General features: G+C 46.7%; 2 protein-coding genes and 1 long non-coding RNA gene across 5 annotated transcripts; 1 reads left to right on the top strand and 2 right to left on the bottom strand.

Annotated features, from left to right (window-relative positions):
• The first annotated feature begins 4,461 nt into the window (after positions 1–4,461).
• On the top strand, positions 4,462–5,579 carry LOC109769685 (strigolactones hydrolase CXE15-like). The gene has a single exon (XM_020328415.2). The coding sequence runs from the start codon at positions 4,462–4,464 to the stop codon at positions 5,467–5,469; it is 1,008 nt and encodes a 335-aa protein (XP_020184004.1). The 3' UTR covers positions 5,470–5,579.
• Positions 5,580–8,861: 3,282 nt separating this feature from the next.
• On the bottom strand, positions 8,862–14,442 carry LOC109769686 (uncharacterized). Its single transcript, XM_020328416.3, has 3 exons — positions 10,848–14,442; positions 10,025–10,725; positions 8,862–9,908 (listed from the first exon to the last, which is right to left on the bottom strand). Exons 1-3 carry the CDS (start codon positions 11,512–11,514, stop codon positions 9,021–9,023), a joined length of 2,256 nt encoding a protein of 751 aa, XP_020184005.1. The 5' UTR covers positions 11,515–14,442; the 3' UTR covers positions 8,862–9,020.
• A 972-nt stretch (positions 14,443–15,414) lies between these two features.
• On the bottom strand, positions 15,415–22,686 carry LOC109769688 (uncharacterized). 3 transcript variants are annotated; one of them, XR_012205777.1, is made up of 8 exons: positions 22,255–22,686; positions 20,289–20,423; positions 19,663–19,782; positions 18,838–18,886; positions 17,987–18,059; positions 16,879–16,975; positions 15,930–16,197; positions 15,415–15,820 (listed from the first exon to the last, which is right to left on the bottom strand). It is a non-coding gene; the product is annotated as an uncharacterized lncRNA (long non-coding RNA). The 3 variants fall into 3 exon arrangements; XR_012205775.1 differs by having other exon boundaries at positions 16,879–17,026; positions 20,293–20,423; XR_012205776.1 differs by having other exon boundaries at positions 20,293–20,423.
• Between the last annotated feature and the right edge of the window lie 988 nt (positions 22,687–23,674).

Here is a 23,674-nt window from a genome sequence, read left to right as displayed (position 1 = left end):
CACACACACACACACACAAAAAAAAAACGCAACGCCTCCATCCCCGTGTCATCCCCTATTACCACACGCAATAATGCTGGACTTACAAAGAATTTACTAAAGTTTACTTAATTTTTCAAACTATAATTCTCTTCCCCACTGAATTCAACTGGGGGTGGGCCCCTTCACGCCCCTATTACCAATCATAACATCAGCTTGTCTTAAAAAAAATTAACAATTTATAGATGTAGCATTACTCGTACCACACTGCATGCACCGCACATCTCTCTCTCTCTCTCTCTCTCTCTCTCTCTCTCTCTCTCAGTCATGACCTTGTCGTACCTGTTGCAGTAGCGTGGTATGCGACCTTATTGGGCCGCCCAGTGCCGATAAGTAAAGGAAATGCAAGCTGCATCAAGAATGGGTGGGAGATTCCCGTTGCACATGCTACAAGTTTCGTTTTGCCTTCGCTCAAGAGTTGACGACCGAATTAACCACACCATGTACAGCTTGGTCGAGCTCGACGTGACACAGGCATATTCGTCAGAGACATGACGGTGATCATTACAGATGTCCTAAATTTAATCTATGTGTGAACACAACGACGTGCATACATACAATTCCTTGACAGGGAATGATTATGCTGGCGTCAAACGGAAAACAAAGCTTGCTTGTAACGACCTATAGTGTCCTAGACTATGACAAGAAAATAAAGCTGATTCTTTCTTCTTTTCGTTTTTCTTTTCTTTTTGAAGCTATAGCCTATCGTCTAGATGAACCAAAGCACTATCCATGTCTTGCCGTGATGAAAACAATACCTTCGTATCGTTAGAAAATGGGCATGTCCACAGTTTGAACTTGAACAACTATTTTACGGTATTGCTTAATGACTTTTAATGGATATTTTTCTGAACCTTTTATCCTTGGCAAGATAATTAAGACTACTGTATATCTCTATTAAAAAATGAATTTCCTCGTGTCGAGCCATGACCCTCCTTCCAAAATGCCATGGATTTAGAGTTTAGTGTTTAGGATTTGCATTGTCACTTCATGCTAGATTCATCGTTTAAATACAATCTGGTATATGCAAGACATGATACAAGCTCACTCAAGTTTGAATGGCCAAGTCAGTGTTGGTGTCTTACCTTGCCCTAACTCTCCCTCTGACCTACCTCTCTCTCTGTCACTTCCCGCTAGCCCGAGCTGAAGAGAAGAAGAAGAAAACGAAGGAGACAGTGGACACGGTAGAGTTTCCGGCGCACGAACGCCACGGCCGCAACTACGGCCGTTTCCCTCAAGCACAAACTCGAGCTCCTTCAAGCTGTTACAACGGCCATCGCGTGGCTTTATACATGAGCCGGCGCATTGGGCACGCACCCACGCCTCCACTCCCTCCCGATCGCTCGCGCATCGCTCGCTCTGATCGTGCCCGCGTCGCGCTCCGACGCGCACGGCCCATGGTGAGCGCCAACGGCAACACCCTCGATCCTACCACGCGACTCGCCAACAGCCTAGACCTAAACACACGCACACGACGCACACTCGCACGGACACGCCCGTGTTGCACCCGCACGGACACGCCCGTGCTGCACCCGCACGCACACACACACACGACCCTGTCGCGGTCCCGACGCGCCCAACACACCCAGCGCGGGCCCATACACGTGCCGGGCGCGTTCAACTCGTCGCCACGGCTTATTAGACGAACACACTCCCCCTAAGCCGTGGCTCAGAGGAGGCCGTCGTCCTCGACGTTGGCGTCCGCCAGCAGCGCGCGCTCCACCGCCGGCTCCTTCCGCAGCTGGGGGCACTTCCTCTTGAAGTGGTCGCGCTCGCCGCACTTGTAGCAGCGGCCGCGCCTGTTGCCGCCATTGCCTGACGCCACGCTCCTGCCATCGTCGTCGTCCCGAGCGCCGCTCCCGCGCCCGCCACTGCGCCGCCATGTACATGAGCTGGCCGTCAGCCCGCTTGCCGCCTGCTTGCCCCCGTCGTCGTAGCCGCTCGTCGAAGGCCTTCAGGCGACCCAGTGCCTCCTCAAACGCCATGGTGGAGACATAACAGAACTGCTCGATTCCGGCCACTGCCGCGTATAGGCGGTCCGGCACGGAGTCGAGGAGTTTCTTGACCAACGCAGCGTCGTCCAGCGTCGACCCGAGCCCCGCGAAGCGCGCCGCCATGCCACCGAGCTTGCCGGCAAACGCATCCAGCGTATCGCCCTCCGCCATGCGCAGCTGCTCAAACTCTCCCCGGAGAGTGCCCAGCCGCGCCGCCCGGACTCGGTTCGCGCCGACGAACCTCGTCTTCAAGCTACCCCATATCTCTGCCGCCATTTTCTTCAACGGGACCTGCAGCAAAATCTCCTCGGAGAGCGCCCCGAGCAAATACGCCCTCGACGGCTTGTCCTTCTTGGCGATGACCGCCGCCACCATGTCCTCCGCCGGAACCACTGCCTCCCAGAGCCCAGCCGCGTCGATAATGGCCTCGACATTGATTGCCCACACGGTGTAGTTCTCACCGGTGAGCACTGGGCACGGCACAGGCAGCGAGCTCCCCGGCCCGCCGGCGTACGGCACGATCGACATCGCCGGCGATCAACCCCCGCAACGTGGCTCTGATGCCAACTGTTTGTGTCTTACCTTTCCCTAACTCTCCCTCTGACCTACCTCTCTCCCTCTGTCACTTCCCGCTAGCCCGAGCTGAAGAGAAGAAGAAGAAAACGAAGGAGCCAGTGGACACAGTAGAGTTCTCGGCGTACGAACGCCACGGCCGCAACTACGGCCGTTTCCCTCAAGCACAAACTCGAGCTCCTCCAAGCTGTTATAACGGCCATCGCGTGGCTTTATACATGAGTCGGCGCACTGGTCACACACCCACGCCTCCGCTCCCTCCCGATCGCGCGGGCATCGCCCGCTCTGATCGTGCCCGCGTCGCGCTCCGACGCGCGCGGCCCACGGTGAGCGCCAACGGCAACACCCTCGATCGCGCCACGCGACTCGCCAACAGCCTAGACCTAAACACACGCACACGACGCACCCCCGCACGGACACGCCCGTGCTGCACCCGCACACACACACACACACGACCATGCCGCGGTCCCGACGCGTCCAACACACCCAGTGAGCGCCCATACATGCGTCGGGCACGTTCGGCCCGTCGCCACGGCTTATTAGACCAACAGTCAGATTATTTGAAGATGGGGAAAGTTGGCGTTACCAAGTCATGCAAGTAAAAAAGCAAGTCGTGCAAGAAGCCTTTTTTGCAGCACACATCCTTTCTTGGCGACTTTGCAGCAGACACCTTACATCCGTTATTCATATGTATAAATTTGAAGCAAGGTTTAGCCCAGATTGAAAGACTCAACTGCCGTGTGCCCACTGAACTTGGTTCAGAGTCCTCGCACTCGCCACTCCAGGCTTGACGCACACGCATGGGGGACCGTTTACACCAATGAGGCAATGACCATAATTAAATTTGCAACAAGCATACGACTTATATACATATACCAACAACGAATGGATCAACAATAATTTGTCAACACTCACAACGTGTGTGAACTGTCGCACCATGTACTAGTTCAGATTGAATCATTATATTCTCTAAGAATGGTAACAAATTCTTGGTCCTACCGGTTCTTCTTAGCATTTCTGGTTTGCCAATTGGTATATAGCATCAACATTGGCATCCCAATATTGTCACTGCAAAGTGGTTGGCCTTGGGATTAATGCATTTTTTATTTGAAATGGTTTGTTTACGCGCTCATGCTAACTGGTATTTGTTTCTTGAAATCCATACAAAAAAGGAATTCCATTGTCACAAGAATTTAAGTGCAACCATGTTTTTTTTTGTTTGCAACCACGTTAGCTATTGATGAGCCACTGGTATGTTACTACTCCCTCCGTTCCTAAATATAAGTGTTTTTAGACATTTCAAATGAAATACAACATACAGATGTATATATGTAGACATATTTTACTCATTTTGCTCAGTATGTAGTCACTTGTCGAAATCTCTAGAAAGACTTATATTTGAGAACGGAAGGAGCTGAATATGTGCGATCAAATCACAATATTGTTCTTGCAAAGAAGCACTTAATCACTGTCCAACGCAGCATGCATTGTGGAAGTCGTAATGTATGAAGGGTTAAAAATTTATTTGCTTAGCGGCAGCTAACTCAGCCAACTGGAATTAATGCAGTTGGACACGTTGTTTTTAGCATAAATATCAGGACCTCAGCCTATCTAGCTTGGTCATAAAAACAAGTCTAGGTCAAAACAACAAAATGACGAAAATGGCCCTTGGTTGTGGTTGACCGGCGGGGCAGAAACGTCATGTGCTATCCCTGTTGGTGATTACCGATTATTGATGATGACATGTTAGTGCATTCGATGCACCCATAAAAGAAGAATGCATTCGCCTGTCGATGAAGCAAACCAAAGCAAACAGCCAATCCCAAGCAGCGTATATAGATCACCTCCGTTGGCAATGCCGTCCTCCACTGTCCTCTCTCGTGAACCTGAACCAGTAGGCGACACTGCCAATGGGAAGGCCAAGGCCAAGGCCATCCCCTACGTGGTCGAGGACTGCCTTGGCGTCATGAAGCTGCTCAGCGACGGCACGGTGATCCGCTCCACGCCACCGCCGTTCCCTGCCGGCGCCGACTACGACGACGGCCGCGTCGAGTGGAAGGACGCCGTGTACGACGCCGAATACAACCTCGGCGTGCGCTTCTACAGGCCACAACTCGGCGAAGGTAACACCAAGTTGCCGGTGCTCGTCTACTTCCACGGCGGGGGCTTCGTGTTCGGCTCCTACTCCTGGCCAAAGAACCACGCAGGCTGCCTCCGCCTCGCCTGCGAGCTGCCCGCCGTCGTGCTCTCCTTCGACTACCGCCTCGCCCCCGAGCACCCTCTCCCCGCCGCCGTGGAGGACTCGGCCACCGCGCTCCGTTGGCTCGCCACCCGCATCTCCTCTCGGTCCGACGCGTGGCTGGCCGAGGACGCCTGCATTTTCCTTGGCGGCCAGTCCTCCGGCGCCACCCTCGCGCACCACCTGCTACTCCGCCCACACCCCATGGTAAAGATCGCCGGCTGCATCCTGCTCATGCCGCCCTTCTTGTCGGAGACGGCAACCCAGTCGGAGCTGGACACGCCGGACACCGCCTTCTTGAGCCTCAAGATGTCCGACAAGTATTTCCGCCTCATGATGCCGGTGGGGGCGAACAAGGACGACCCTCTGGTTAACCCGTTCGGCCCGGCCAGCCCGAGCTTGGAGACGGCCGACGTCGGGCGCATGCTGGTGGTGGCAGCGGAGTGCGACATGGTGAGGGACAAGGACATCGAGTACGCCGACCGGCTCAAGGCGATGGGGAAGGACGTAGAGCTGGCCGTGTTCCCTGGGCAGGAGCACGCCTTCTTTGCAACAAAACCATTCTCTCCGGCGGCAGACGAACTGCTCACGGTGATCAAGCGCTTCCTTGATCAGCGCAATTAAATGAGCTACAATCTTCCTTGAGGGCGAGCAATGTCGTCTTACTATCTCTTAATTAGGTTGCTATTGGGTTATGATTTATGAGTCTGTTATCTTGGGTTTCTTGATTCACCAATTGATTGTTGCAACGATATTCGATTCAGTTCAGATTTAACAAGGAGCAAGGCTCCAAAGGCAGCATCTATTCTCACCGAAAATGTTCGGACCAGACCGTCCGGGCACTTTAGCCATCCAATGTAGCTCACCAAAAGTGTCCTCGGGTGGTGCGAAAATCCAAAATCCCATAATCCGGCATCAAACCAGGGGATCTTTGGAGGGAGTTAGAACGTCCGCCATGTCGACTCCGACAACACGGACCCACCCAAAACCCTCTCCCACGGTGTCCATTCCAAAATTCTCCATGCATTCAGCGGACATGACTCTCGGCTTATCGGCTGTCCACCTACCCTGCATTCACACTAGCAGAAAGCCCCGATGCCTACCTTCGAGTTGCTGGCATTCAACCATCGCCGCTCCGCGGGCTCGGACAATTTAAAGCTGGCCGGCCATGACCCAAAATCCTACACATACGAACACCTTCTTCCACCGTCCGATCCACCATCCAAGCACCCTTCACATCCTCATCCATTGTCCACCGTAGCAATGGCAGGAACCGCTCATTCGTGCTGGAAAAGCAGCTCTCGCCGGGGCTACGTGCTGAAATCGTGGTCGAGGTTTGCGCCTCGGACACAAGGCGCCAAACCCGCATTGAGGTGGCCCAACTCCAAGCTCTCCGGAGCTGAGCTTGGAAGAGGAGGAGATGGGGGAGTGGCAGAGCGCGTCCCCATGGCTATGATAGAGGTCGCAGACAAGGAGGCGCCAGAGTTGAAAGAAGGAGCACTCGCTGAGGTGGTGTGGTCGTTCACGATCGACGACTGTCCGGGGTTAGACTACTCCAGGCAGAGGAGGTGGAATGCGTGTCCGACACTGCCGTCGTGACAATGGCTTCGATGGACTCGAGCATCGTCGACGTCTAATGAGTGGTGTTTGCATCCATGCACAGTGCCCGCACCATTTGCCATGAGCATTGGCAATTGCAATTTCGCATCAACAAGACCGAGCGCAACTGCCTCTTTCAGGGGTTGGAGACGGAGGACGACATGTGGGAGCAGCACGAATGCCAAAGAGGCGCCCATCGCTAGCTCCACCTCGTTCGCATTGGCCGTTAACAATGACAAGGCTAGAATGTCCGGCACGGGGTCCATTGAGCTCACCTCTGATGGGGGAGTAGAGTAGGATTTTTAGTTGTTTTTAGGGTTCTTTTGCTATGTTTAATTTATTCTGAAATTTTGATGTCCACTTTTAATTGGTGACTCTGGTTGGATAGTCTCCGCCCTTCTCATGGTGACCTGCGTTCGAGATGCCCTAAGTCGTTGGCAAAAACTTCTAGTAACAGATAGCTTGTCGTGTTTGCTTCTCTTCATAGGCCACCTCTTGGACAATTTTCCTGCTTCCCCTTGGCACCAGGTTAGGAGGATGGTTGCAATGGAACGCTTATTGGAAGCACCTATTCCCGGCTCTGAGCAGTGGAAAGCGAGGAATCGTGCACGCGCCATGTTTTTCGTTTCTTCTTACTTTTTTTTATTCTAAAAATGCTCATGAATCCCATATTCAAAAACAAATGTACGGGATTTCAAAATATGCTCGACAATACATCTTTTTGTGCATTTACGAAATGTTCACGAATTCAAAAAAAATGTGAATATGAAAAATTGGCAATTTTGAAGAAAAAAATGTTCGTGATTTGATATCATGATGTAAAAAATTGTTCACGAATTTCAAATAATCATGAATTCTGAAAAAATGGTCACATATTTAAAAAATTCACAAACATAAAATTGTTTCCGGATTTCAATAAATGTGCATGATAATCAAAACAAATCATGAATTCGAGAAAACTTCACGAGTTCAGCGATTTGAGGAAAGAAACAGAATAAGAAAATAAAATATTTAGTAAAGAAGAAAGAAAAAAATAAAAGAATAAAGGAAAACAAGAGAAAGAAAGAAAATCCAGAAGAAAAAAAGAGTGGAAACAAGAAAAGAAAAAACGCTCTTGTGGGGAAAAAACAAAATGGGCCTGCCCATAAACAGGACGAGGTGCGCGGGACGGCGGGAGGTTACGCGTTTGATCGCTATTCCCCAACCTACGGCAGGAATAGGATCCGTGGTGCCTATTTGGAACTTCAGGTGCCAAGCCGCACAGTAGCTCGTGCGTTTAGTAATTGGGCTGCTGCCCAAATAGGGTGGGCAATAACTTCTTGTAACAATTTCTAGTTGATGTCTGAAGGCATTCGAGTCTACGCCATTTAGGCGAGCGAGTAGGGTTTAGGGTTTTGGCGAGCAAGTCGAGCAGGCCAGTCCATTGCCCCCGCATTGCTTTGGTTCGCTAACTGCATTTTTCTTGTTTTCTTTTCTGTTGCGCTTTTTTGTTGGTGTTTTTGGTTTTCTCTTTTGTTTCTATTTTTTTCTTTTAGGTTAGTTTTTTTTCACTCTTCCATTTTTTTAGTTTTGTACTACGAACATTTTTTTCTTTATATGATGAACATTTTTCCAAATACTCACTACACATATTTTTGATATATTGTGAACATTTTTTGTATACAGTGAAATTTTCAATGCATGATGAACTTTTTTCAATATATGGCGAACATTTTGGCAAGACTGGGATCCGCCGGAGTCGCCCCTTGGGAACGAAGTGAGGGCAGGCAAGGGGAGCCTGCTATACTTTACAAGTTTACATTCAATTTATATACCACCTGCTAGTGGGGTATGCGTTGGTGTAGGACACCCTTAGTTAGTATATAGTTAAGTATTTTCTGAAAAAATCCAGTTTAGATGTATACTAGTTTCATATTGTTGAGTAACCGGTTGGACGTCGTGCTGCCAAAGATGATCAACACACAAAATGCACAAAAGTAAAGGGGATAAGATACATGATATACGTACGCAACTAGGGTGGTGCTCTATTTATAGAGATGATCTTCTCTCTTTTTTAACGATTCATAAAGGCGAGTGTATGTGCGTATAGAGATGATTTTCTTGGGGTTAAGACAATTGCGTACCTTCTTATATTAGACTAAAGTGTTCGATCTAGATAGGAAACACCCTGTAGAGCCGGCTGAACCTCCCCCATAGGTGGAGTCAGTTTCCTAACAGGTATGACTCATTTATGTTTGTTGTTGGTCAACACTGAATTAAAACCCTCCGTTAAAAATATATTAAAATGACACCCCTTTATTTATAGAAAACAGAAAAGGACAGCAGTGGTAGTACTCCTGTATAGGGGTAACATGGAGAGTGCCCTTCTCAGTGCTTTACCATGTATAGATGCTAAGAATGTCACATAGGCAAAAAAGTTGATGTGGCAAAGTAATTAAAGCGATAAGAGAGCACTTTGGTGATCCGAAGAACAAACAATGTCAAGCATGTGGACCTACAAAATGCCTATCAACCAATGGATAAAGAATCTAGTTGCTAAATAAAATGAAAGCAGCTTAGCTACAAAAGGTAAGCACCTATGCATTGGGGAGATTAGTTGCCAAGACTTGTAGTGCACTTAGCACCTCACCTAAGCACCAATGCATTGAAAGAGGCGGTGCGTAGGGGCCCGTAGCCGCACCGCTATTGGTTGGCCACTTGTCGTTGGGCTCGTCACCAAAATAGATGGTCCATGTAGGCTTGGAGTACTCGTAGGAGGTGTGTGTGATGCGGTGGAACTCCACGATGTCCTTGTTCTTGTTGATGTCTGCTGTGTCACGGAGTTTAATGGAGAACATGTCACCATAGGGCCTAACGGAGGCAATGAAGATGGGCAGAGACACCGGGTCGGCGGAGACTACAGCGAAGTCGGAGGTGACGACGATGTTGTCCATGTCCGGGCTGAAGACGGGGTGACAAACGTGGCCTGCCAGGGACATGACCCGCACCAGCACCTTGGGGTCGGTGGCTAGGACGAGGAAGATGGAGAAGCAGTTAGTGTCGTCGACGATGTCTCTATCACGAGAGGAGGAGAAGACGACCCAATCACCCCTGGGCGACCAGCTGCAATGGCTGTCGGTCCAGGGCCCGTCGGTGAGCTGCGTCACCGTGCCTTCGCCCCACTCCCCTTCCTCTGCGTCCTCCATGATGTAGAGGTTGTTGTACTTGCCGTACTCCGGCCTACCGGATCTGTCGCGCGTCGACCGGAACACAAACTTGGTCCCGGCCGGGTTGCTTGAGGGGAAGGCGTCGTTGAACTTGCCCTTGGTGAGGCGCCTCATGTTCCGGTCATTGGGCCGGAGCTCGGAGGCGCCTTCGAGGGCACAGATCTGCAGGTGGTCGGCCGTGCCCTCGCAGAAGTAGATGGTGTCCTTGCTCATGTCTTGGTTCCACGTAGTGGACAAGACTCTGATCTTGTTCCTCACCTGCTCATATCATACACACCGATTGTTGTAGATAGATAGATAGATAGATAGATAGATATATTTCATGGATGAACCAACAAGAAGACGAGAGAATATATATATATTTGACGACGTACCGAATGGACTGGTCGCGGCCCCTTTTCGTCGGCGACCCACACGGATCTGAACTCGTTGTCCACGTAGCAGATCTTGGAGCCGTCATTGCTGATGCTTGGGAACACGCCGGCCAGCCCGCCGTCCTTATGCTTCTTCTTGGGATCAGCGGTAGTATTCACCTTGTCATCGTCGGTTCTGCAGCGGTGGAAACCCACGCGGCTGCCGCCGTCGAGCACGAACGGGTTGTAGTGGTCAGCCAACGGCGTCGTGCGATGGGTGATCACCACCGGGCTGGCAGGCTTGCCGACCTCAAAGATCTCGATGTGGCGGTACTGCTCCTTCCTTGTGCGGTCCACGGAGGTCTCCCGGGTGACGGCCACGGCCACCGTCGTCTCGTCGATGGCCGCCGGAGTCATGGCCTGGATGTTATCAGGGGTCACCTTGACGGTTTCCTTGGTGGTGAGGTCGTACCGGTACACGCCCCAGTCGGTATTATCCTTGGTGTCCACCCCTCGGTGGAAGAAGATGACGTTGTCGCTGCCCCACGTCGGCCACCCGCCGTCCTTGATGAGGATGCTGCGCCCAAGCCCGCCCTGCGCCTCCCGGTCCACGTTCATCACCACAATATCGGTCTTCAGGCGGCCGACCTCGCCGGACCGGAAGTTGGCCACCGCCACCCTCTGCCCGGACGGCGACACGGCCGGGTTCAGGTCGTATTGATCTGCACGCGCGCAGACGCATCAGTCGCGTGCTGAATGGCCATGGCCATGGCCAAATGCCTGCCCAAATGATAATACTATATACGAATACGATATGAGAGAGCAGATCAGATCTGATGGTTACCCGGCGGAGTGAGGCGCTCCGTCCTGCCGTCGGCAAGGTTGGTCTTGTACACCACGGTCCACGGACACGGAGTGCGCCGTGCTGCCGCCGGCCCCTTGGTGGACACGTACACCAGCGAGTGCCCGACGGTGAGGCCGCCCGCCTCGAAGCCGCCGGCCAGGCAGCCACTGTCCTCCATTCGGACCCCGCCGAAGGTGCCGGCGCCGTAGACGTCGGCCAGCGACAGCACCGTGTTCTTGTTGTCTGCGGCGCGCAGGGCCACATGGAGCGTCTCCAGGCCGTTGTCCCTCCCGGAGATGAAGACGAGGGCGGTGACACCGCCCTTGTCCACGTCCTCCGGAGTGGTGCCGCCGGCCAGGGCCAGCGCGGTGTCCTTCTTGGCCAGGAAGGACAGGAGCTCCTTGAGCGCCGGCGCGGGGATTGCCCGGCCGTTGTGGTTGTACGACACGCCGTCGGTGAGGCGCTGCTCGTCCCGCGCAGACGATGGCGGCGGGTTCACTGGGCACGAGAAGAGGTCCAGCGCCACCGGTGGCCTGGAGGTCCCGAAGAAGGCGATGGTGCTGCGGCTCTCCACCATTGTGCCCGGGGCTCCTCCTTGCTCTTCACCTTCACGCCGGTGGGTTGTGTGCTTGTGCTTGTGTTTGTTTTTGTATTTGTGGTCTCTCATGATGGATACTTCTTGGGCTTTGTGTTTGAGTTTGTGTTTCGGTGCTCGGATGACTGCTGGATTTATAGATCCATGGCCGCTTCAACATCTCCCTTAATTAATTAGGGCGTGGCTATATGTCAGTTGCCTGAAGAAAACGAATTGGGTCAGTCTATTTTTTGAGCCTTCCTTTGCTTTCCTCCCTTCAAAATCAACTCACCACAATAGCTAAAGTCAGTCGACTAAGAGGGTGTTTGGTTACAGGGACTTATTGGTGTGGGGACTTAAAAAAGTCCGTTTAAGTCCCATCTAAACCAAACATGAGGGGCTTATAGGGACTTAAAGTGGACATTTGGGACTTATAAAATAAGACTTTCAAGGAGAGTCTTATAGGGACTTATAGTTGTAATATGGTCTTTTAGTCCATGTTAAGTCGCAGGAACCAAACAGGTAGAGACTTTTTAGGGACTTAGGACTTATAAGTTGGGACTAAAAAAAATCGTAAGACTTATGAACCAAATAGGGCCTAACATTTAGCTATTATGAATTAATTACTCCCTCCGTCTCAAAATAAGTGATTCAACTTTGTATTTAATAGTGTATTAATTTTATAGTGTATTAATGTTATAGTGTTCAACACAGGATGTGATCAAATGGAGCGAATGACGCAAATTCGTTTCCAAATTACCCCCCTCTTCTTTCCTCTTCGTTTTTAGGAAAATCATTGTCATCATGAATCAAACTTTAGAAAACCAGAACAATGTTAGCACTTAATTTACGTCATCTACTCCCTCCGTCCAAAAATTCTTGTCTTAGATTTTTTTTTTAGATACGGATGTACCTAATACTAAAACGTGACTTGATACATCCGTATTTAGACAAATCTAAGACAAGAATTTTGGGACGGAGGGAATACTTCTTAGCAGCGCATCACCGGATGGTGGCATCCCTAGGCTTTCTTCATGCTCCTAAACAAGTAGTAAATTTGTATTGCATGTGATGTGGTACCTTCAAGATCCAACTAGATCAACATGTAGTTAAATACTCGTATCCTTTTAGTCTTCTGACGCCATCCAATAGCTAGGATCAATGCGTGATGTGCATGTGGACTTGTGATGTGCATGTTTGCCTAGTAGCATAGACACTAGCGAAAGGCCGAAAAACACTTGGTAAAGGCTTCGCTCAGTGCTACACTCAACAAAGAGCGATGCCATTCTTACATACGAGTTTTACGTAAATCCTATATACTAAGTTCATTTTATTTATTTTTTGCATCAAATTGAGACTTTATTCGACAAACTAACATCCGGTTACAATTTACCCGTAGGCTGCTAAAAAGAAAATCTGGGCTTTGAACAAGCCAGCTATCCGTACCCTCCAGCGTACAAGCATGCTGTGTGACAGTTGTTGGCACTTTTTTCTCTAGGTACTTATTCCTTCCCTCACAGTACACGTAAGAAAAACTGCGTAAGTACGAATAGGATTTCTGCTCAAGAAAGGGTGCTTGGCATACACCCTTCAAGCAGAGCTGACTTCGCCGAGTTCCTTTCGTCGCACACTCGGCAGACCCTTTGCCGAGTGTCGAAACCCGGCACTCGGCAAACAAACAGCCAGATTGGACGTAGCGAACGGAGCGGGTGGTGGCACGTGGCGCAGATGATTCAGGAGTACATGCAGTTGGCAAAAGATTTTGCAAAATTTAAGGAATAAAACGCCGGCGGGCGTTGCTACTGCTCGGAGCTCTGAGCGCTCGCGGTAGGGTGGAGCTCAGGACGACGAACGGAGCTACCTACCATTGGCAAGCTGCTCATCAGCACTATACACGCACACATGACACATCGACCGACTAGCTTCGCATGCAAAGAGCGCACACACGCATCACACCGGCGAGACACAACGCACGCACGCCCACACTGGTCAACACATACATCACGTTGGCAAGCCACATGGAAGGTTGAGTCGTCGACCACCGAGACGTCGATCGTTCGCGAGGACGAACTCATACAGCGTCGCGGGCGATTTGCTGGACACAACGTAGGTCAGGATGTCGTCCCAGCCGCTGGTTTTCTTCTACTCTTCTCCGGTGGATGGCGACGAATCTTTTAGTGAGGCATGTGTGGTCCTCTCTCCCAATGCCTAGAAATACATTAATGGATTAAATAGAGCAAGCCAACCCCAAAAACTGCCAAACTTTGACATGTAATGGTGTAAGTAGAGTGTAGAAAAAAAATTAAAGGCCAACCCATGAAGCAATCATCACTTCACCATCAAACCTAATCCGTTCTATCTTGAAACCTAGATTCTTTCTGAGATGATCTGGTTTCTAAGCACTGTACATCATAACTTTAGCCAAACCTCCTCAGATTTTTAGCACAACCTCTAGGGACTATATAATGACACCCCGCAGAATTTTATGTTTTCTAGACTTGGTTTGCGTTTTTCATAATTAAGGAAACAATAATCTCCATGTTTGGGGTCAAGTCTTGGCACCTTGATGTTTGGAATTCCACATATTTTTTGCCTGGATAAGGCGTAAACATAGACAAAGAATCTATCTACGTCCATATGCACGGGTATCCAAGGTAAGTACAATTATGTATTCCCACCACAATGTCACCAACTCACCATCCTTAAGAACTGTTTTCGATAGCAAAATACTTATCTAAAGTAATTTTGTTACCACAAACACTACGTTTCCCAAGTAACCGCACTAAGAAATCTCTTATGCACACACTTCTAAGGGATTGTAGGAGTTTTCGATACGTTAGGAGGCAAAAACAACCAATAAGGCTTTAACAAACGTCAATCCGCCACTGCAACAGATTGAATTTATAGCAGAACAATTGATCAGTAGCAAAACATTTCAATTTCAGCCAGACTTTTTAGTAATAGCAATTTATAAGTGCCGGAAATTGCCATCTCATATCTGAAGGATAGGCTTGCACCAAGATGCTAATAGTTCGATTGCAGTAAATTAAAAGGACCTTGAAGAGACTAACTATAAACAAACAAGTCCTCGATGGGATCTAATCAGGTCTTCCCATCTTTAATTAAAATTCCACCTTGACACGCCACATGCATCTATATATTGTACTCGTCACTTAATCTCGGGATGTGGATCCAATCAATGTGCTGATTCCATTTTGGTGCCAAGGATCAGATCCCATCAAGATGCTAAACAGTTCGTTTGCAGTAAATTAGAAGGACCTTGAAGAGACTAGTTATAAATAAGCAAGTCGTAAACTTAGTCTCATAAGGATCAGTTAGGACATCAAGATGCTAACAGTTCGATGGGATCTCATAAGGTCTTCACTTCTTTTATTATGGTTCAGCTCGACGTGCCACATAAGTGTTCGTCAGAGACAATGACAGTGATCATTACAGATGTCCTAAACTTAATCTCGGTGATGAACACAACGACGCGCAAATATAATATTCCTTGACACGGAATGACGTGGCCTGTTATGCTGGCGTCAGAAAGAAAACAAAGCTGGCTTGTAACGACCTAGAGTCCTAGACTATGACAAGAAAATAAAGCTGATTGTTTTTTTAGGGTAACTAGTAAACATGTCCATGTGTTGCTAATATACATCTGCAAACATTGGCAAAGTAGATAATATCATAATAATGCATTGGTTAGTTTTTACTCATGCTACAGCCTGTAGGTCAGAAATCGAGCAAACTCATCGTTGTTAGTGACATCAATGAGAAACCAATTAGGTTCATTTGGCATTTCTTCTGAGCTGATTGATGCCTTGCATCTGCTATAGTTTGTGGTCAACCTTCCATTCAAGAGAATTGCCTACGAAAGTCAGGTGGGTTCGGAGTAGCAAACTTTAGCTAGCCAGATCCTATAAGAAAATATAATGGAAGAATCGGTACAAAAACACAAATAGGAGCATATAAATTTATACAGAGAAATCATGCAGCAATTCAATCTCATAAATACTCCTCTAAAAAATACACTTGGTTTCGCGCTTGTCCTTAAGCACAGTGATTAACCCATATGTATCAGGAATAACTATATACTCGTGTGGGAACATGAATAGAAATTCAAAGAGCTAGAAACTCATAAAGAGACAATCAATTCAATGTTCGACGCCTAGCCTAATAACTTTGCTTGATGCTGGAAGGCGGAATGATTAAATATATAAGCCAAAAGGTGAACCGACTTGCCGGTTTTTGATTTGTTCATGTAGCGAACACCTAGATCAAGGATTGCATGCTGCCGCTAGAGATGATGCAGACCACCCCTGCTGGTTCGTCTCTGGTCTGTATGATGCAGAGTCTGGTCATGAGACTCATGACCAGTCCTGGTGATGGACAGCTACAATGCACATTTTTCTTGATAAGGCATTAAAGATTAATCCGATTTATTTGCTTTAATTGAATTTGGACTGGAGAATGGAGCACGGAAAGAATAGTGAGTTACTTGCCTGGTAATAAGTGTTGGGCAACAAATTCCAGCCATATATGGAAGGTGAACCACGGTGCCATCAGTCCACTGCAGTTTCCAACAGTGTAGGGGAAGTCAACTGTAGTGCCATATGCCATAGTTCCTCCACTCCACAGCATCACCAACTATGGTGGCTGCCCGATCTGATTCAAACTATTGTCGATGCACCTCCTCCTTCCTCATCCATTATGGACTGCAGTGTGGTCGGGGCATGGAAGCTGAGGAGATTGAAAGGATCACCTCTTCAGCTGCATCAACCAACATGGATTTCAGTGTAGTTAGGGCAGGGTACCAAAAACCATAATAATAATATTACAGGAAAAATACCCATGCAGCTCCACGCATGACACCCACTTTAAAACATAAGACAACTGGAAATAGGATAACTGCAACACAAATTGATCATGTAGTTGCTGAAATTCCAATCAGATTACCTAGCTGAGATTCTAAAATGTGATCAGGTAAAGAAAACAGGAAACATATTTTATCTCTCTAGGATTCAGAGGAAACCAGAAGCTGAAAACTATACTTGGGATTCCTGCAAAAAAAAACAAGCTGGGAATGAATACTTGCTCACATGCTCATGGTTACAACAAAGCTTCACTTCATAGGAAGTCTATTTGACACAATGAGACCAAAATTATCACTGAGGCAGGGCACTCCGCAAAGGTCACAATTTATGAAACCTTCCCAGCAGCAAAAAAACATTATGGACAACAAGGTCACAGAGTCGACTACCTTTTTTTTTGGCATGAGACAATACTGCTACTTGATACAATAAATTTCTTGGGTACTCGTGTGTGAACAATACACGAAAGGAATGTTTTCGTCTCATCTGATTTCTGGTTTGTGGTTTACCTAAACAAGTGGTTTCCAACTGCCTACTAAAAGCAATACCACTCCACAACAAAACAGGCCATAAAACAAACCTCTTCCGATATTTTTCACATCTTCTATATGCTTCATATAGGTGCTCTAGATCATCTGCGCTCCACCATAGATCAAGCATATCAGGTAGTTTTTCTTCTGCAAATGAATGCTTCTTGATTAATGATCAACAACGTAGATGATGGTTACCTAAAAACGTAAAAGATATAGTAAGTATAGCTAACTAATTAAAACAGATAAATGCATTAGCAGTTCCCCCAACCCATGCTTCAAAATATATTTTCCTCTGATTAGTTACCGTAGACTGATTACCTGTAATGTTATTACAGCGTAGACTGTTCTAATTAGTCTACGCTGTAATAACATTACAGGTAAGGAAAAAAAAGTTCTCGGTGTTACAACAAAATATATATTTGTTCACTCCTACAGAAACAGCATCAGCATCGGGTCTCAACTCCTATAGCCAGTTTTTCGAGCCGAAGATTGCAGAGCCATCGGTTCCCATTGAAACTGATGACTTTGTTGATTTTGAGGATTACAAAAAGCAAGCCATGGCTAGCATTTAAATTGGTTAGTCTTGGATTTGCTCACTACTCACAGCAACACCCTAGTATTTGAATGCAAGCCGTGCCCTTTTTCCTGTTTGATTAGTAAGTATATTTCCAGCACTTCATTCATGCTCGAGCCTGAGCATCTATCTAGACTTCCAATCAGTGTAATCCCAATTCTTTTCAACTTCAGAAAAGCTGAGATGCAAAATATAATCGAACACACAGAAAAACAGATCACATCCTAATGATTATAAGTCTACGTCCTGGCTATCTTAATGATTATAAACGACAAACACACAGAAAAACAGATCACATCCTTCTTAAATGCTAGCCACTAAAACAGAAAATTGCTGCAAATAAAAGTATAAAATGGAACCAGCTCTGAATTTTATTTCACACAACTGCAGCATTACAAACTACTGAATGGCAACTATAGTTACAAAGCAGCAGCCATCTCACACATATAAAAAAATTGACACTATGATCTAGTAAGGTTACAGCATGGGCACAACTGCAGATGTAACAATGGCTTAATTGACAAGGCCATCTAGAAAAGAAGAGGGCAGGAAATGGCATCCAAGAAGCCACAATGACTTACCCTGTTACATGAAGGATAACGCTAGATCACAAAATTACATCACTGAATGGCATCCAAGATAACCACTTCATTCCTAAGAAAAATGAGAAGACAATCAAACATATCAGGGAAGGTTAAATGTGGACTTGAGTAATCACAACTGTGCCTTGCAAAGATTTTAAAAAAATATTGTGTTCACACATGATAAGTAAAACAATATTCGAAATCAGACATGTTAACAAGTTATTAGGCAAATTTTCTGAAGAGCTCATTTGATTGCACAGAGCCAGATTAGATCAATGGTCAGCTTCAGTAATAGTATGGCAGCAGAATTTTAACTTGCCTAAACTGAAGTCCACTGCTTGTTGAGAAAATGTAGCAAACGAAGCCTCAAGCAGATTAAACATTTACTACAGTACATGGACTTCAAATCGTAACAACAGAATTACCAGGCCGTCAGTAACAACTTGGCAGAACATGAGAAAATGTCAAGACAAGGATCACCATTTTCAGAAAATATAAACAGTGAGCATACTACAGAAGTTAGAAGTAATGTAAACAGTGAGCATACAGCCAGCTCTACCTGTCGCCAACTAGGATCATTACTAATGCTTTACATTCACTTCCATGTCAATCACGTAAGTGGAGATAAAACTGAAACTTTCTTACTATGACAACCACAGTATATTAACAAAAAATGAGTGATGCAGCAGCACTGTACCTACTAACAAAAATCCATCAACATGCATACATTTATCAGATTTCGACATAATGTATATTTATTCCAAGTGAGTGAGTTGCATGTGTGGATGTGCTTCCATACAGACAACAATCAAGACATCCTCATGTCCATTAAGCAAGACAGAACTTACATGACGGTTGAATATGAAGGATGTCCTTGTGAAAATTATCTCTCAAGGCCTGCAGTGAGAAAATAACACAGATTAGCCAACTGCACAGCACATTCCTATTCTTCTCTAGCTATTAAAAGCTAAACAGAAAATAATTATCAGGTATTCATAGCCTAAAATCGGCTGCTTATACTATTTACCTGTATCAACATGTACTGATAAAATGACATGGATATTTGCACAGCTATCAAGCAAGACAGCGTCATATATAGCTTCCATATTTGCACAGGTATCAACTAAAACAGCATCATATATCAACTCAGCATTTTTTTTAAGAATCTTCGACTAACAGAAATATACTTTTTAGGATAGTCGTAACCAGATCTCTGTAAGAGCCTTAGTCATGTCCAAATTATCATAATCAGAGAACCAACATTATCCTTTTTGCTTACTAGTTCGATTGTATATGCACAACACATGGATAAGCAACCTGGAAATATTCATTGCATTTTTTTTATGAAAAGGGGTTTCCCCCCACCCCATTTTTATTAAAACCGGGGCAAAGCACCCAGGCCAACATTTCAAAGCTCTCGGATCTAGCCAGAGTAGCAGGATCAGAAGAAAAACTATAGCAAATAGGATCAGCCACACAGGGCCTGAGCAAACTTTTTAAACATCCCTTTTTGCAACTACCAGATGAGGAAGAAAAGAAACTAGGCCTATTACATCAGGTCATCTTTTTTCATTTTCAGAATCAGCCCGAGTGAGCTCTCAGCATGAGGTCGCCTAGTCCACCCATCATGCCAGCTCATTTCATCATGACGGCAAAGAAGTAGTGATCTTTACCTTGGTCAAAACAGGAGAGCAGTTGCTTCATTTACTAATCCTACTCCATTCTAGCCGGTACATGTAGAGTCAAATTCCAACTGATTGTATCAATATTTCAAGACCTATAACCTCCTCTTACTGCACATGCAACAACAAGTTCAGAGATATATTACTCCCATAATACAAGGGATACGCATTGCTCACACATAACACTTGCATTGCTCACATAAGAATATGAACAAGAGAAAGTATTTGACAAGCATTGCTCATAGCAGAATGTAAAATTTATAAGATCTGAGCAGATAACCCTTAGGCCTGCGTCATAACATAGCACAGATAGAATGGGAAACTTTGTAAACTCAGTTAGTAAATATTTTCGTTGTTTACTTGGCACTACTTATTACAAAAGAAAGCTGAAGAAATATAGGTAAACATCCACTAAATCAATTAGGAAACACGTGACTCATGGCATATAACACAAACAGGATCAGCAAATACTATTGGTTTAAAGTCCATTAGGATGCACGTGCAACAAAGAAATACAGAAACGCAAGTCATCCCGCAGAGAACTCAACCACAGAAATTTTCAATCTTCTGTAAAGTACTAGCGCAGTCAAATACAGAATAACGTTAGCTCAGTTTACCTACTTAAAAATCAGTGGATATGGGAGGAAACTTTTCAACAAAGTAATCTTGCGAAATAAGCTTCAGAAGCTGCCAAATACTCCTTCATGACTTGGATGGTTTTCCGAATCTAGAATTAATGGCTTCTAATGCATCTGAAATTGTAGAATGCAGCTGAATTAGTTCACTCTTGCCCACATCATTAACACGTATTAGAAAGGAAGACTGCAAAATCAAGACGAGAATGAAGAAACTAATTACCACAAAATCTCTGTTGATCATACATGTATGACAAACAGAAGTAACAGCTATGTGTTGCTGGATAAATCCACCTTCAGGATAAACAAAGATATACCGAGTAATTTCATTCTCTGACACAAGATATGCAGAATAGTTTCAATGCTATGATTGTCATGAGGTTTCTAACTATGATTGATAAACATAAACAGAGGATGAGCACCCATGAATTTTCCTGAGTTGCGTACAAAACTGGCCTTTATAGATAGTACCGGAGAGAGTATTATTATACATAACTGATTTATATTCTAGTTTTTCCTCTCGAACTAGCCAGGTTGGGCATAAACTGCGGAATTAACAAAATAAATGAAAAGATGTATTTTATATAGTTAGGAAACAGAACCAAACAAACTGACCAATTCACAGAGCTAGGGTGTTTACAAGAGCAAGTACATTATTAACAAAATTAATTGATCTCTACTCTCTAGAATATAGTACTATCGGCTTCACCAACACGTTATTCTAAATTAAGAGCAATGCCTAGAAAGAGAATACTAAACACAGGAGCATCGAAATTGACCGGGTATGCAATACTACCAGATTCTCCACGTAGTTCTACAGGAACCTGGTTGCGATCATGCGGTTCGTTGTTTATGGCAGTGACTACGAACATCGACGCGAGACTTGCACAGTGAACAATCACATTATGATGCATACCCTACTCCTAAATCCTAATATCTCTCCGCCGCTCGTTTCTTGTTAATGTTCAAATATATTTGTTGTGTGTTTAGCCATACAAATGAGGAAAGTATGCTAGAACAGAGCATGCACACACGGCAATTCAGGAGCAAATTCGCCATAAATCGTCGGGAAAACTGTAAGCAGCAACGCACAGGTGATCGGGGATGGCGCGGTGCAGAAGACAAGCAGCGCGCGCCAGAGAAACTAGAAGGTTTAAATCCAGCATTCGGGTTGGGCCTAGGAGCCGTGGGCTCGAGTAGTGGGCCTGTGGGCCGTGTAATGGACTTGCGGTATATAAGCAAGCGTGTAAGCCGTGTTGGCCGTCAAGTTTGAAATGAAAATACTCTAGCCTCCCGTTCTGTTCTTATCCTCTCCTGCTCTGCATCTCTCTCTCTCTCTCTCGTCTCCGATCCCCTTGCTCCTCCACCTGCTGCTCCGGCTCGCCGCCGTCGAATTCTGGCCGACCCTAGGTCGTGACAGTCTGGTATCAGGGCCGTCGCTCCTCTCCGCTGCGAATCGCCTGAGAATTTCTTTTCCCCGACTCGTGCCCAGCAAATCCGAGGCGATGGTAGCAGATCACCCTAGGGTTCGATCTGCGTAATCCCCGACCTGAGGTGGGCTGTTTCGGGGGAAATCGGCGACCACGACGACATTCAAGCCGAATCCGCAGCCGCGCTTCATCGCGGACGAGATGGAGGCGTTTCAAGAAAGTATGCTGAAGGAGTTTGCGGAGATCCGCGCCACGCAGAGCAAATTGGCTGCCGTCGACGGACTCAGCGCGCAGCTAGCGGCTACTCCTAAATCCTAATATCTCTCCGCCGCTCTTTTCTTGTTAATGTTCAAATAGATTTGTCGTGTGTTTAGCACGACATCTCGCTACTCCTCTTGTACAAATGAGGAAAGAATGCTAGAACAGGACATGCACACCTGACAATTCAGGACCAAATTCGTCCCGAAAACCAGATCGAAGCAGGTACGGTTTGACGTTAGGGTGGGACCGAGCCTCACCTGCTTGAACGACAGAGACGACGGCGGGCAGCTCCGGCGTCCTGCCGAAGGACGGGGACCTCGAGACGCGGGGCGCCAAGGACGGATGCCCGAACCCTAGGTCCCGGCGACGGCGGCGGCGACGAGAGAGCCGCCGCGGGCGCATGCGACGCCGTCACGGCCACCAGAGCTCGGGCGCGGCTGGGATAGGGTTTCGGGGAGGCGGCGAACACATGGCGGAGCTACTTTTCCAGGGAGGCGCCGACTCCAGTGAGGGGATGAGCAGAGTCTCCGAAACTGGAGGGAGCATAGGAGTGGCCGGCGGCGCCAACCCCGGTGGAGGCGCCGGCGGCGAGTGGGAAGGCCGAAGGCGTCGTCGGGGCTCGGGAAGGAGAAGAGGCAACGCACAGGGACGAAGTAAATGGGCCGGCCCATTTGCGCGACGAGAAATCCACCGGGCGAATAGTACCGTACCGGAAGTTTAATCAATATGTGATCAGTTTATTAGGCCGAATTCTGCCTAGTGCATCGCCAACACGGGGATCATGCACGGCTGTCAGCTGCGAAAAGATGCCAAAGCGCACAAATAAAAGAGGCCGCTGAGCCCAACCCGTGACCCAGCACCGAAAAGTGCACACGGATGAAAAGATGGCCTCCGAGCCCATCCGTGACCCAGCACCGATAAGTGCGCACGGATCAAAACAAATGCAGTGAAAAGATCCCCTATGAGGGCACAGTCGTAAGAAAAAATAGCGCAACTGCACCCCCGGGTTGGCACGTGCTATACATTAGCACTGGGCTTTTTGTTCAAATTCCTTTTTTAAGGCTGTTTAAATGTTCAAAAATGCTTTTCTATCTTTTTTCTTTTAGTTTTTCTATTTTCATAAATTCAAGAAAATGTTGGGGTTTTCAAATTGTTCCCATTTTCAAAACTGTTCGATAATTCAAAAATAGTATTTTTAAAACAAATGTTCCCAAAATTCAAAAATAATTCAAAAATGTTCTGAATTTCTAGTATGCGGTTTCAAAAATGTATGGACTTTTTAATAAAAAATCCATGCTTTTTTAAGCCGAATTAAAAAACTAATCACCACAGTAGCTATATGGGTCGGCTCAATCGGGGCTCTCCTTGTGCGGAAGGCCGACTACTGTTTGCACAATGAGCCTCATATAAGAGCTCCCAATATAGAAGATCCCCTATAAGGGCACAGTTGTAAAAACAATTCGTGCAAATGCATCCCCCGGGTTGGCAAGGGCTATACATTAGCATTGGGCTTTTTGTTCAAATTCCTTTTTTTAAGGACGAGCTACCCTGTTTAAAAATTCAAAAATGCTTTTCGATCTATTTTCTTTTAGTTCTACTATTTTCGTAAATTCAAGAAAATGTTGGGATTTTCAAAATGTTTTTGTTTTCAAGTTTTGTTCGGAGTTGCAAAAAAAT

The sequence above is a fragment of the Aegilops tauschii genome, chromosome 3, assembly GCF_002575655.3.
Source record: "Aegilops tauschii subsp. strangulata cultivar AL8/78 chromosome 3, Aet v6.0, whole genome shotgun sequence".
In the NCBI taxonomy this organism is placed as follows: Eukaryota; Viridiplantae; Streptophyta; class Magnoliopsida; order Poales; family Poaceae; genus Aegilops; species Aegilops tauschii.
Note: the sequence above shows the minus strand (reverse complement) of the source record. Positions and strands in the feature narration are given on the sequence as shown.

Bases quoted from the DNA above. Each gene is read 5' to 3' on its own strand.
- LOC109769685 (XM_020328415.2), top strand. From the start codon at position 4,462: ATGCCGTCCTCCACTGTCCTCTCTCGTGAACCTGAACCAGTAGGCGAC.
- LOC109769686 (XM_020328416.3), bottom strand. From the start codon at position 11,514: ATGAGAGACCACAAATACAAAAACAAACACAAGCACAAGCACACAACC. The intron at 10,726-10,847 runs GTAACCATCAGA...GCGCGCGTGCAG, and splicing joins GGAGCGCCTCACTCCGCCGG to ATCAATACGACCTGAACCCG. The intron at 9,909-10,024 runs GTACGTCGTCAA...TGATATGAGCAG, and splicing joins GGCCGCGACCAGTCCATTCG to GTGAGGAACAAGATCAGAGT.